This window comes from Mesoplodon mirus, assembly GCF_964341445.2.
Source record: "Mesoplodon mirus genome assembly, chromosome: 9".
Lineage (NCBI taxonomy): Eukaryota > Metazoa > Chordata > Mammalia > Artiodactyla > Ziphiidae > Mesoplodon > Mesoplodon mirus.
This window is the reverse complement of record NC_138985.1, coordinates 20,588,342-20,603,151: the sequence shown is the minus strand read 5'-3', so window position 1 is coordinate 20,603,151 and position 14,810 is coordinate 20,588,342. Positions and strand designations below refer to the sequence as shown.

At 50.6% G+C, this 14,810-nt stretch overlaps 1 protein-coding gene across 9 annotated transcripts in view; it reads left to right on the top strand.

The window, feature by feature from the left end:
* ATXN7L1 (ataxin 7 like 1) overlaps nucleotides 1-14,810 on the top strand; it is a gene marked incomplete at its 5' end in the record, with an annotated part of 244,928 nt that overhangs the window by 225,363 nt on the left and 4,755 nt on the right. For 6 of the 9 annotated variants that reach the window (XM_082631876.1, XM_082631874.1, XM_082631882.1 and 3 more), the window contains 5 exons: nucleotides 2,000-2,195; nucleotides 5,655-5,776; nucleotides 7,483-7,788; nucleotides 10,400-11,336; nucleotides 14,132-14,206. In XM_082631876.1, the coding sequence (XP_082488002.1) occupies nucleotides 2,000-2,195; nucleotides 5,655-5,776; nucleotides 7,483-7,788; nucleotides 10,400-11,336; nucleotides 14,132-14,206 (1,636 nt within the window). The remainder of the gene's footprint in view (nucleotides 1-1,999; nucleotides 2,196-5,654; nucleotides 5,777-7,482; nucleotides 7,789-10,399; nucleotides 11,337-14,131; nucleotides 14,207-14,810) is intronic. The other 3 variants (XM_082631883.1, XM_082631879.1, XM_082631878.1) reach the window with 1 other exon arrangement.

Genomic DNA, 14,810 nt, shown 5'->3' with positions numbered 1-14,810 from the left:
AGCTTAGTGGCATTAACTACATTCACGTAGTGGTGCAACCATCACCACCAGCCATCTCCAGAACTTTTTCATCATCCAGTACTGGAACTCTGTACCATTAAATACTAACTCCCTGTCCCCAGTGCCTGGGGACCGCTGCTGTACTTTTTGTCCCTGTGAATGTGACTGCTCTAGGTACCTCATACAAGTGGTGTCATACAGTAATTGTCCTTTGTGATGGGCTTAGTTCACTTAGCATCATGCCCCCAAGGTTCATCCGTGTTGTAGCAGGTGTCAGAATTTCCTTTCTTTTCTTTGTTTTTTTTAAAGGAACATTTATTTATTTACTTATTTTTGGCTGTGTTGGGTCTTTGTTGCTGTGCACAGGCTTTCTCTAGTTGCAGCAAGAAGTGGCTACTCTTCATTGCGGTGCGCGGGCTTCTCATTGCAGTGGCTTGTTGTGGAGCACGGGCTCTAGGCGCACGGGCTTCAGTAGTTGTGGCTCACGGGCTCTAGAGCGCAGGCTCAGTCGTTGTGGCGCATGGGCTTAGTTGCTCTGTGGCATGTGGGATCTTCCCGGACCAGGGATTAAACCCTTGTCCCCTGCATTGGCAGGCAGATTCTTAACCACTGCACCACCAGGGAAGTCCAGAATTTCCTTTCTTTTTAAGACTTAATATTCCATTGTGTGGATATATGGTACGGTAACAATTTCATAAAGCCATAGTTTAGTGTCTTATGTTTGTAGAGCTGTCTTGTTTATCCATTCATCTGTTGATGGACATTTGGGTTGTTTCTACCTTTGTGGCTTTATTTTTACATGACTGTGCTTTGGGGATCTGGTTCGAACTCAGGTCTTTGACACCTAGAAAGATTTCAAAACAACAAAGAATCCAGGGTGAAAATGAGGGAGAAGGGAGATGCATGAGTGAAAGGTGCTTCATGTTACTTAAGGGGCAGCTTTCAAAGCAGAACACAGAAAACCTTTTTATTTATTTATTTATTATTATTTTTTTAAGCTCCTGATTTTTTTTTTCTCCAAACCTTCTTTTTCACCCAATCTTTCTCCCTGGTCAATCACCTCATGAAAGTGGAGAGCAGTGAAAACAACTAACAACTAGCTCTGACGGTTCTTCTAACTCTTCTCCTGATGTGTATGTTTCCTTTTGCACTTTACTGCTCAGGAAGCATTAGTACCACCTCTTACTGTGACCGATGCTGCTTTTCTATAAGCTTAGCCATAATTGAGATGAGATCTGTTGGATTGTTTATACACATAGAATTCATTCATTCCTTCATTGAGAAACATATTTCTTCAACACCTACTGTTGAGTCAGCCATGCCAGCCTGTGGGTCTAGAGGCTTGTCAAAAATTAAACGGAAACAATCATCCTCAGAAGACACAATTAAACTACATGTGGTTTGATATATTAAGAAACAGGCTTGGCTGTGGGGGAAAAAGGAACTTGTGGCCCCATGGCTGGGACAAAACATTTTTTCAGGCCGGTATGGTAACAATTTCATAAAGCCATAGTTTAGTAGCTATGTGTGTAGGGCTGTCTTTTGTCATCACTGATATTTTGTTGATTGATTTGAACCTATTTATCTGGTTGATCTTCCCATCAGGTCCACTTTCAAAGAGAAACAACTTCAGGGCAAGTACAAATTACTTACATGCAAATGAATGAATAGTTGTAACTGAACTCTAGAAGATTAGTTTTAAGTTAAATTAACTCTCTGTCACATTGGTTGCTATTTTTGTATTTTCTATTGCTCTTACACTGTTGGAGTTGTCCCTGATGCCCAGATTCAAGCAGGGCAGAGCCTCAGCTCCAACCTGTAGAGAGCTGGTCGCTGCTAACCCTCTCAGCCTGAATTTCCCCCTTGTGCAGATTTGCCATTGATCCGCCTTCCTTAATGTATCTGGAAGGCTAATTGGTCTGCCTTCCGAGCTCCGTGAAACTGGGTGGATCTTGTTCCCTCAGAAAAGTTTACTCTGTTTGCTCTCTCTTGCCCTTAGACCATCATCTGCAAATAGCATGAGCAGCAGCACATCTTCAAATCACAGTGGCTACACTCCGGAACCCCCTCTACCCCCAGCTGGAGGTGACCTCGCCAGCCGACTGTCAAGTGATGAAGGGGAGATGGACGGAGCCGACGAATCCGAGAAGTTATTAGACTGTCATTTCTCCACCCACCACCCCAGACCTCTTGCGGTAGGCCCCCTTCTGTTTCCATCCAGGCATTGTTTGCCCCTGTGCTTTGCAGTATTTAGGTGACTGTGTCCTACAATGGCATCCTTCCTAAGGAGAGGCCTCCAGGACAGTGTTTTACGAAAGGGCTTCCCCTGAGGTTGAATGATTACCTTAGAAATCCCCTTGAAAATCACAGAAGGAAAGGTAAGGGCTCCAGCTGATTTTAATCCTTTAAACACCTGAGTATTTGTGGTCCACCTTGAAGCGATAATGCTCGAGAGACGGTGTTGATAGCAGAGCATGGGGAGCTGACCCTCCTGCCTTGCCCATCCACGGGGAGCCTCTGATTTCAAGAGTCGGTCTAGCTCACCTGCCTTGGAAACTGTCTCTGAGCAGTGTGCCAGGTGCCAGTGCTGGCTGGTTTGCTCCCCTGTTGGTTCTGAGTTTTATTGTTATTAGTAGGTGTGAGGATATAGCACCAGATCTGAGTGTGTGTGTGTGTGTGTGTGTGTGCAGGAAAGAAGGAAGCATTTCATGTCCGCCTGATTGCTGATTAACGAAAAGATCAGTTTCTTCCCAGTTCCTTGAAAGAATCCACTTTAACAGTTCAGAAGGTCATTGAAATCGAGGTGGGTGGTGTAAGGAGGCATGAGCTGGAGGCTCGTTTGTGTTTGCCCTACGTGCACTTAAGAAGGGACTGCCTGGTGCTTCCATCACAGAGCCGAATCCAGGGAGGCTGGGAACGTCGGACCCCATAGCCGGTTTGCTCTGTTCCCAGCTTGAGCCCTGCAAGATTAGCTTTGACTGTCCCAAGATGGCGTGAACTGTGTAGGTGAAATCAACCGTGCATCACGACAGAGTGAGTCCCTCCTGCCTTCTATCAGCGTGATGAATGAAGGCCAAATTCACTTCCTGTTTCTGGGGAGGATGGTGACCTGTACTTCAGCAACAGCCTGAGACTTTGCCTCTTGGCTAGTACAAAAATAGGGACAGTCAGGAATGCTTCTGACGGCCAGTAATAGAAAACAACTCATACAGTGTGTGCACTTCGGTCATTTACTTGTCTCGTATAACAAGGCGTCGAGAGGTGAGTGCTCCCAGGCTCGGTTCAGCATCTCTTCAATGTCCTGCTGCTGAGGGAGAATCTCTGCCACCCTCTTAGCCTTTCACGCACAGTCTGGATGTGTCAGCTCGAGCTCCAATATCACATCCTCACCCAGTAGCACTCTACAAAGGGGGGTAAGGGACAAACAGAAAGGGAGTCTGCTTCTAAGATGCTATCTTATGTCATTTCTCAGGGAAGAAAAATCTTCCTGTGAGCACCCCCAGCAGACCTTCCCTTCCATCATCCAGAAGTAGGTCATGTGCCCAGCCCTATACCAGTCAGTGGCAGAGGAGGATAGGATTGTGTTAACACAGAATGAAACCTGCCATGATTTCATCCCAAGGTTCTGGGGAGAGACCTACCTTCCCTGCTCACTGCTCCGTGTCAGAGATCAGAACAAAAGTGTGGTTCTGTTAGCAAGGAAAAGGCAGGGAGAGCTGGGGGTGGGGTAGCAGTTGATGAACTTGGCAACCAGTAGGGTCTGCCACCGTGGCCAGTGCAGCGAGGATCTACAGCCCTACCCGGGGCATCATAGGCGACCAAGGACAGGAGCCTCTGGGGCACTGAGCGTTGCATCTGTGTTGAATTAGAGACATAGGTAGCACAGACAGTAAGAGGCCTCCAGCTTCCAAGTCTGAAAGTGAGACAAGGCTCTCGACCAGAAGGCCAGACTCTGGAGCACATCAAGATCTTTGTCCAAATGACAAGCTGCCAGGCTACAGTGGATTAGCTCAGCTCAGAGCCTGGCAGATTTGTGTGCCCTTCATGTTTTGCTGATTTAAATGGAAAGGCCGTGGATTTGTTTCTTTGCTTTGTCCTTTCTCTCGTGGCCAACTGATACATTAAATCAATTTTTGTAATGAACACTTGCTCAGGGTGTCTTTAGCAAGGAGATGAAAGAAGAAAAGATGTCTGGACCTGGACCGGCTCCCACATGCTGCTGGGGACCGGCTTCCACGCGGGAGAACTCCCTTTGTATGTTTTAGTACTTGGCCAGTAAGCCCTTAATGTGCGGAAAAGAATTTTTCATCAGGAGTACCAGATTTGATGGGAGGCAAGATTTTAGGGTAACCCCACCCCAAACATAAGCAGAAACAAAACAAAGGGAAGGTCTCGCGTTTCCTCCTAAGAACGGTTCCAAAGGCTGGTTCCAGGAAGGATTTGTGGAATGAGTGCCAACCCAGCACTGTGTCTGGGATGGAGGCCAGGGAGCTGCTGGGAGAGGCCTGGGGGAGGGGGAAAAGCTGCAGTTGAGTTATAGAGTCATATTTGCAGACTCGCCTGAGCTCTGACCAGGCAAATGTCACCTTCTCAGAGGCCACTTCTTACATTTCTGTCTGCTGGCCTTCTGGTTGTCCTAACATCATCATTAAATGACGCTTATCAAACATCTAACTGCTCCTATTTCAGCCCGGTGTGTTAAGTGTGATAGTTCGCTCTGAACACTTTGTAGGACCTTATCTCTGTAATCCACCCTTTAGCCTAAATCTCTACTCTCCTCATATTGAGGAGGAAGAAGAGAATGGGGTCCCTGACCTTTATATGTTTATAATCATCAAGACAGGCACAGAAGCATTCAGTATAATGTAAAACAGCCGCGTAGCGATTCCCAGGTGGAATGTAATGAAGTATGTGTAGGTGTCTGTGGGAGTTCAGAGCGGCAAGGTGAGTCAGATAAAGGTCACTGGAGTCTTATTTAGGGCCCTGAGGGAGGGGAGGGTTGCACTTGGCCGGGAGAAGACGGAAGGGGACAGAGGCAGGCCAAGGGTGCAGCAGAAGCGTGGGCGCAGAGGCAGTGATGTGTCCCAGGGCAGCCTGGACGCGCCGATGGGAGAGGAGATGAGAGCACCAGGAGAGGAGGGAGTTCAGCCCCGCTGGGAGGGAGCCGGCTCCACTGACGGCAGGTAGGGACGGTATGACCCACTGGCAGGAGAAGCTCAGAACCAGCCGTTCCCATTACCGTGATGGGAAGCAGGGAACCCCCGTCTTCCTTGAGAAGATGACCCCTGTGACAAGCCCGTGGTGCTGACACACTACCCGGCTACTGGTTGCTGTTGGTTTGGGTTTGGTTTGGTTTTGTTTTTCAACCTGAAATACTGGCTCAATGCCAGGTATAGAGAAGGTAGCCCTCAGTGCTACAGAAGACTGAATGTCACTATTGTTGAGTCATCCTGCGAGGCTCTGCAGAAAATCTAGGAGCTCAAACTGAAGCAGCACAGAAATATTTTTGGCTTCGGTACTATTTTGCTTCTTTATTTTGAGGAAAACTGTACCCCTGTGTGTTTTTATGCAAATGTTATTTTTCTGTGTAGAGCTTATATTAGCTTATTAACCTGTAATCAACATTAAAATGGTTTTTGTTTTCCCCCTCACAGTTTTGCTCATTCGGGAGTCGCCTCATGGGACGAGGGTACTATGTGTTTGATAGAAGATGGGACCGTTTTCGATTCGCACTAAACTCCATGGTAGAAAAACACTTGAATTCACAGATGTGGAAGTAAGTGAGCGGTTTTTGTGCAATATGAGATCTGAGCTGCTCCATAACTATCTGAACCCCAGCTTTCTAAATGAATGTCACTTGTTGGTTTTTGTTTGTTTGTTTGTTTTGGGTTTTTTTTGCGGTACGCGGGCCTCTCACTGCTGTGGCCTCTCCCGTTGCGGAGCACAGGCTCCGGACGCGCAGGCCCAGCGGCCATGGCTCACGGGCCCAGCCGCTCCGCGGCATGTGGGATCTTCCCGGGCCAGGCCACGAACCCGTGTCCCCTGCATCAGCAGGCGGACTCTTAACCACTGCGCCACCAGGGAAGCCCACTAGTTGGTTTTTTATTGAACAAAATGATTCTGAAATCGGGGTTCGTGATTAATTCTTAAATGTCAGCCCCTCTTCTTGGTTGCCTATATTTTTCAGAGACAGTGTGTGGTGTGCTTTGTCTTCTTTGGAGATCCCTTTTGTGTTGGTAATCTTCTAAACTAAATGAAAAGGGATTAGATAAGACCTCGTTGATTTAACAGTGTTAAAGGGCCTTTTTGCTATGACTAAGACCATCTAAGGATATTACGAATACGCTTCAGTTTGTAATGTTAATGCCACAGTGTCAATACTAAAAATTTCCTAACGGTTATGGACCAACTTGTAATTATTTAATGTCCTGTGAAAAATTACGTACCGCAACCAACAGGGCAGATCAGGGGCCATGTTGCCAAGTTGGTTAAGCTTGTCTTTGGCCCTTCCCACCTCCCTATAGGCCTCTCTCCTCACCTCTGTGCATACTTCTCTCTACCCTAAACCCAGCTTATGTCCCATTTCCCTATGGTCCGTTTATTCTCCAACACCTCTCGATGTATTTACATTTTAATAGATTCATGAAAAGGGGAAAAGCCTTCTTGACTTAGGGAAATGCTATTGTACAGGGTGACGGGCTAGACCCTCTCAAACCATAGCATGTAAGGAGCTGCCATTCCGGCCACTTGGTAATGCAAGGCCAACCCCCCGGCTACCTCCAGCCCCCAGTCCTGCAAAGGTGAACTTTTAAGATCTCATAATCCACAGAATCATGGATTCCTCAGCTCTAGGCCCAGATGGTCCAGGAGAGCCAACACTAAACCCCTCACCCTGCCCCCAGTGAAGCCCAGGCAAGGCCAGGAAGGCATTCCCGAGAAATAGGGTAGGATGGGAACAGAATTCAAAACCTCCCCTCTCCCAGGTCTGCTCCACTCTCCCAGGCAATGATGGCCTCCCAGCGCCTATTCACTACGATGCCCAAAGAGCTTCCAGGACTTCTAGAAGTAAGCCCCACTGTGCCTGCAGTCAGCTCTCATAGCGGACTTGGGACGATGACACATTGACACTTGCTGTGAAGTAGGAAAGGGCCACAAGAGAAGCTTATCATTTCTTCTCCCTTAAGTGACTGCCCAGCGTGTCTCAGAGGCACCCCGATATCTACGAGGCACCCCGATATCTACCTGTGTCCTTTCTAAAGAGCACCCGATGGGCTGCGTGCGGGGTTACTGTGTTCTCGGTATTTGGTGACTTATCCCTCTGCGCGGGTCCCCCAGCACGGCAGCCAGCGCCGGTGACTCTGCAGCTCTGTGCTCTCCTGTGTTGTGGAAGTGTAAATCCCGGGCACGTGGAAGGAATGTGTTGATCTGTATTTCGCTGCCTGGTGTCCTGTCAGCTCAAGTCCATATTCCTTTCCTCCTCAGGCACAGAAACCCGAGCCACAGGGCATCAGGTCCCTCCCCCCTTTTCAGGACTTGCCTAACCAATCTTCTGTCACTGAGCAACATTGGGGCTGCCTGGGTGTCAACTCTGCAGAGCGTAGCACCCCGCTGCCCTCTCAACCTCACTGCCCAAACCCCAGGCCCCGACGGGCCCGAACCTGGAGGGATGGCAGCCGATGGGGGCGTGGAAGACATTAGGAAGAAAAGGAACGGCCAAGACTCTTTTTTCTTTAACAAGCATTTAACTCTGCATCAGGAGACGCCAACACAGTATTCTCTTTCAGCCAGGTCAGCATCTGGATCTCCATGCCAGCTGGCAGGGGAGGATGGGCACTGTAATTTATTCGCATCTGTGGGCTTTTGTATGGGACTTCCCTAGGCCAGCGTGCAGAGCTTCAGCTGGGACACAGCCCGCCAAGCTGAAATTCACTGCCGTTTGGCACCTGGAAAAGCACATTAACTGTCTAGCGTGGGGGGAAGGGGTCCCCGGGGACAGTGAGCTGCCACATGCCCCTCTCCCTGCTTCTCCCTTACCCCTTCTCCCCTCCTGACTCTGCTGTCCATTAAAGATGAGTGGGGAGAGGAAGCAAAGAGGTAGAGAGTTTGCAGAAAAAGAGCATCCACCCCGGTGCTGAGTGTCTGTCAGCCAGGGCACGCTGAGGACTTCAGCTCTGCCGGTCAGCACAAGCTGCAACCTGGATGTGTACTCTCTCCAATGGGAAAACAACAAATCGGGACACTCAGAGTAGATCCCAGTTAAGGTCATCGATTGGGGTCCTCTCTAAATGAGCCATCTGGTATTTGTAAATAACTTTTTATTACAAGTCACTGCCAAACCTCCGCCCACGTGGACTCCTATCCATACTTTAGCTGCTACGAAACTTGAGTGAAGGAGAGGCTTGAGTGGGATGCCTAGAGAATCTGGTACGAAACTTGAGTGAAGGAGAGACTTGAGTGGGATGCCTAGAGAATCTGGTACAAAACTTGAGTGGGATGCCTAGAGAATCCCAGGAATCAGTGGCCAGCGGAGACGGTGCGGTGTGCTGACACCACATGCTCTGAGGAATGGGCCCTGGCGCTGTTAGGAAGGGGTTGTGCAGTGCCAGACAGTTCTAAGGGCGTGTTTAGACCTTTCCGATCTGATTAATGGGAGTCCTTGCCTGGCATGCATAGTTATGTCGCTGCTGAGAAGTCACCTGCTCACTCATCCACCACCCTCCCATCCATCCATTCATTCAGTCATTCATTCATTGCAACAAGCACTACTAATGGAGCCCCAGTTTAGCGTTGACAGGATCTTTTACCCTCTTTAGGCTCGAGAGAAAATAGATTTTCAAACACCGTCACAGCCACAGTGGATTTGGCAGTATTTTTCTCCTATATTTGATCTCCTCAGTCTGATGTTTTCGAGGACCCTGCGCTTATATATTCAAGGCTTCCTCTGGATTCCACCCTAGAGGTGGAAGCCATGGGCTTCACCAAATTGCAGGCAGAAAACTGCATCCTCAGAGCAGGGCTAGGAGAGGCATTTCCTCCTCAGCAGGGCCTCTTTCCAGCGCTCCCTGCCTCGTTCCGATGCTGCCGCTGGGAGGGTGGCCTCCAAGGAGAGGAGGGAGGCCCCATTTCACGCCTGCCCGCCTTCAAGAGCTGTTTTCGAAGCTCTTGAACGAAGCAGAGCTCGTTCCTTATTTCTGGGGAGCCCAGCTACAGGGAACATGATTTCCAGCAGAAACAGGGAGTGGGGAGCGAGGTGAGAAACAGGAAAGAACCAGTTTGAAAATATTCACCTGGCTCCTGAGGTCAGTGTCCTTTCCTGAAAAGTCAGGGACATGGTGACCCGGAGGCCCCTGGGCCCCTCTGGGGACCCCCAGAGTAGCAGCAACATGGCCCCAAGCCATGGTTTGGAAGTAGAAGCTGTTTCCAGCACACGTCAAAAGACGGAGTTTGCAGGGAGGCCCCCAGAGTAACCCACCACCTGGGGCTGGCCTGGGCTCCACGGAGCGTGCGGCAGGGACCTTGCTCCCAGGTGCCCCCAGCTTTCAGGAAGACCTCCGCCCCATTCACAGGCTCTCCTGCACTTCTCTTCCGAGCAAGCTAGAAATTCCTGATCCCCTTGTCTGAATCCATAAGGGTCCCTGTACCCTTCCCCCTTCCTAACAGAGGGACAGGAAGACCTGCTGAAGGACAGCCACACCCCAAAGATAGCTCCTGAGTGATCGCGGAGGCAGGGTGAGGTGATGGGGGAAAAAAACAGAGCCAACCGCCGGGAGCTAACGTGGAAGTGCCTCTCTACAGGGTAACCCAGAGGCTGCGGGCAGCGAGGGCAGGGGGACTCTGGCCTGTGAGCAGAGAGGTGACTCCCAGATCTCCTCCCGTCAAGAGCAGGGTGAGGAGGCACGGCACAGGAGGGGTGGGAGGCCCTGAGGGGCAGGGGCTGCAGGGGCCCAGGGGACGCTCCGGCCCACGTGTGCAGGTGGCCAAGCCCCGTCCTCACGCCTCTTACCTCAAGCCAGGACCTGAATGTAAAATGACCCCTTCTCATTAAAAATCACTGCCAGGGGAGAAAACAACAGAGGGGGATACTGCTGGGGAAGTTTCGATTCTAAATAACATTCGCCTTTTATTCATGACCCCAAATCAGCCATTATCCAGTAGCCAAGCATGGAGACAAGGATCTGAAAACCTGAAAGTGATTAAAACTAGGTTGCTGGATGTTGCAATGGGGGACACTATAGGGAAGGGCCATAATTCAGATTTTGCCATCCTTCAAGGCTTCATTTTCCATTGTCGTTCCGCCAGGGTTTTCTCTGTAGCCCTGATGCTCACACTTAGTCGAGCTTCTGGAGCGATGCCAAACCTATTTCTCACCGTTTCTCTTTCACTCTTCTCTCATGTTCAGGAAGATCCCTCCTGCGGCAGATAGCCCCATGCCCTCGCCAGCAGCCCACATCACCACCCCTGTTCCAGCCTCCGTTTTACAGCCCTTCAGCAGCCCCAGTGCTGTGTATCTTCCTTCAGCTCCCATCAGCTCGAGACTCACCTCTTCTTACATAATGACATCAGCCATGCTCCCCAACGCAGCTTTTGTGACATCGCCGGACCCGAGCGCCCTCATGTCACACACCACAGCTTTCCCTCATGTGGCCGCAACCCTCAGCATCATGGACTCAACCTTCAAGGCCCCATCCGCCGTGTCCCCGATACCAGCTGTCATCCCTTCCCCATCCCACAAGCCATCCAAAACCAAAACCAGCAAATCCTCAAAAGTCAAAGACCTGTCCGCCCGTAGCGACGAGTCTCCAAGTAACAAAAAGAGGAAGCCGCCGTCTTCGACTTCCGCCTCTCCCTCCGTCTCCCTGCAGACGTCCCTCTCGTCCCCGTTATCAGGGCCCCACAAAAAGAACTGTGTTTTGAATGCCAGTTCAGCTTTGAACTCCTATCAGGCAGCCCCTCCCTACAACAGTCTGTCTGTGCACAACTCAAACAACGGGGTGAGCCCACTCAGTGCCAGACTGGAGCCCTCAGGACGGACCTCGCTGCCCGGCGGCCCTACGGACCTAGTGAGACACATGGGCTCGGGGGGCGGCAGCAGTGACTCCTGTCCCCTCTCTGTGCCCTCCCTTGCAGGGGACCTCTCTCTGGCCTCACACAATGCCGTGTCTTCTCTGCCCCTCTCTTTTGACAAATCAGAAGGAAAAAAGCGTAAGAACTCAAGTTCTAGTAGCAAAGCCTGTAAAATCACTAAAATGCCTGGAATGAATAGCGTTCACAGAAAGAACCCACCCAGCCTTCTTGCACCGGTGCCCGATCCCGTTAACAGCACCTCCTCTCGGCAGGTAAGGGACCCGTCCTTCCAGGAGCCTTCTGGCACCACCCGGGGATGGTGGGAGGGGGAGCAGGGCAGCGCCCCCCCACCCCCCTTAGCTATGTGGCCCAGGCAGGTGACCCAGACGGGTAACGCAAGCATGAGTCCCATTCTCGTTCTCCCCGTGGGCAGTTCCACCCTCTGCTCTGAGAGCAATTTATCTAACAGTTACTTCCTGCGGTGCCCACGCACCAGGCACTGTGCTGAGTCCTATATGAGCATCACCTCATTCAATCCTCACAGCAACCCAGCGAGGTTGATGCAGTTGTAATCACCACTTTACAGATGAGCAAACTGAGGCACAGAGAGGTTCTGAGTTCCATCACCTCACTCTATTGTATATCTGGAGTTCTGAGGACGATATCATTGAAGAGGTCTATTGCCAAGCAGTTTTATCTGATCTGTTGGCATCCCCTTAGGAAGAATCTGAGGCCCAGCCAGGTTAAATGATGACCTGGGTCCCATCTGGGGGGTGGGAGCACATGCTTCCGGTGACTCTTCTTCTCACTTTACCAGGCTTCCTACTCCTAAGATAACCCTTTCCTTCCTAAAGTATCACTGCAGCTCACACCAGCCGGCCTAGAAGTGTTCAAGGCCACTGTACACAGAGGGGGGTGTACCGTGAGGGGAGCTGGGGGAATGGGACATGATCCAAGAAGAACACGTGCTTCTTTCCCTCGAGCCCTGTTCTCATCCTCAAGTCTCGTCTTCCTCTCGAGCTGGGAAGGCTGCTTAGGAAGCCCTCCCACCCGACTGTTTGTGTGTAGAGGAGGGAGCAAAGGCGGGTAGGGGAGCAGCCTGGGGTCTCTTCGAGCTGAGTCCAGCGGGAGGGACCTCCCAGGACAGCGTGCACGGATGGTAGCAGCAGCCCCAGGCCGACAGCCACAGAAGTCAGTGGGCCAGCCCCGCCTGGGGATGGGGACTTTGGAGACATGAGAGGCAGTTGTTTAAAAGATGTTTTCATGTTTTGCATCATCTTTGTGTGAGACTTGTTAAAACTTCATGAAGACAACCTCTTGAGGGGGATTCACAAAACACAGGTAAACCCACAAGAAACAGCAAGTTTGGATCTCAAGGGCCAGACAACCTGCAGCTGAGGCCAAGGTTGTGGCAATGGGGGATGGACATAGGTCCTCTCATCAGAGCCCAGGTACTCGCACACATCTGCAGTTCCAGGGGTGCAGGGGACGGGACCAGCACCCACAGGGTCCCCCCAAGACTAAACTACTGGTCGGTGCCACCTCCAGGTCTCAGGATGGAGGGCCGATCCGGGGCTTCCTAAACTTGAATGTGCACATGAATCACTGGAGGGTCTCAGTAAAATGCACGTGCTGAGTCAGCAGGTCTGGGGCGGAGCCTGAGAGTCTGCAATTCTAACAGGCTCCAGGCAGTGCCCCGGCACTGGTGTGCGGGCCATACCCTGAGCAGCAAGGCTATAGTGTCATCCGTTTTCGATGAAGTTCTAGCAGCTAACACTTACTTATGGGATGGGCTCTGTTCCAAGCACTTGATATATTCATTTAATCTTCACCTGTTATTACCCCCATTTTACAGATGAGTAAACCAAGGCACAGGAAGGTTAAGCAATGTGCCCAAAGTCACACAGCGAGTAAATAATAGGTCTGGGATTTACACCCAAGTAATTTGGCTCTGGGGTCTGGACTTTTCACCTCTGTGCCTCTGTATTGAGTAAATGTGCCACTGTTGATTCTTTGGTGTGCCAAGACCATATGAAATGTTTAGTAAGCATGATGGATTAGTCAAAAACAGTGATGAAAGGAGCAGACAAGCCGCCTCCAGAGAGTGCTCATCAGGAGGGAAATCAAAAAGAGCTGATGAATTTAATGGCTGCCTTGGATCTAGTCAATACTGGTTCTCTATAGGCAGCTGATACCTGGGTGCTTGTCACCATGCCATTAAGAAAAGGCTTTGGCCGGGGTCACCAGGTGTTGGGGGAAGGCCTTTGGAATCTGTGCTGATTCTGTTAGGAGATTGGGAGAGGCATGGCATGAGACTGAGAAATTCAAGGTAAACGTGCTTTGGGGACTAACTGGGGATCTATTGAATTGTATCGGGCGGTGTAGGGCCAGAATTTGCCGCAGAGATATTAAACAAAAAACAAGACTGCGAACGTAAGGCAGACGTCTTTACGCAAAGGCGAGCTGAAGTAGAGGATGGGCTCTGCATAGGAGCTGCCTCCGTAACGTACTCCAGCCCACCGCGAGCCCAGCTTCGATCACGAGAAAGGGGAGGAGCCCGATGGCCACGCCCCCTCGCCCCCAGGGCAGCGTCATAGGACCGGCCCGCTCAGGCTCCCACTGGAAGCGGGAGACCCATGCCTCTTGCCATTTTTCTTAAGAACAGCAAGCAGTGTGCCGGGAAAACTGACTCAGAAAAAGACGCAGGCGTTTATTCCCAGCTGGTCCAGGGGAGTCTGGGCTCGAGACGAGATGGGTCTGGGACTGTAGTCACAGGTGCAAAAGCCGGGCCTCCTCCCGGAAGCTTGCAGTCTGCGCACCTGGGAAGCGGATTAAGATTTCCCCTCCATTCCACGTTCCCTGTGGGATGGGGGGGCGTCATCAAGGCCCCCCTGAAACATACTCGTTTTCTCTGCCGTTTAAGATGGAAACACGAGTTCCACACAACGGGAGGAGAGCCCGCGAGGTACCGTGCAGCCTCCCCCTTTCCCCTGGCGACTCTCGGCATCGGTGGGTCTCTCCCAAGCTGGCTCCCGTGTCTGAGTAGGGCTTCACTGGTGTCTTTCAGGTTGGGAAAAATAGCAGCCTAGCTTTGTCACAATCCAGTCCTTCAAGCATATCCAGCCCAGGACACAGCCGACAGGTAAGTTCCTGGGGGGCAGAAGTCCATAGGCTCATCAGCAGGGTGGAGAGAATGGGGGCTTTGGGGTCAGACCCTGGTTCACATCTCACGTCCAGTTAAGAAAATGGCTACCTGGCTTCTAACGCTAGGCCTTCTCGTAATTAGCTGTGTGCCCTTGGTCAAGTTACTTAATTTCTCTGTGCTTTAGTTTCCTCGCCTATAAGATGGGGGTCATTATGGCCCCTATCTCATAAGGCTTTTGTGAGGATTAAATTAATGTATAGACATAAAGCCCCTGCCTGAGACCTGACACAGGTATTAGCTTTTACTGTTAGCAGCTGTATGATATTAGGAAGATTACTTCTGTGAGCCTCACTTTTTTCATCTCTTAAATGGCAGAATCGACGCCTGCCTCCTAAGGTTATCATGAAAATTAAATAAGAAGCTGTTGACTAAAGGGCTTTGCTCATGGCGGACATTGGTCAGCACTTTCTTGAGGCCTCTGGTGAGCTGTAGCTACCATTCAGAGTGTGGTTTTCACGGTGGGACTATTCAGGGTAGATTTAGGAGTTTTTATAAACTTGAGGTGTGAAAACAGTCAGCATAGAAGTGATTTTCTCCAGTG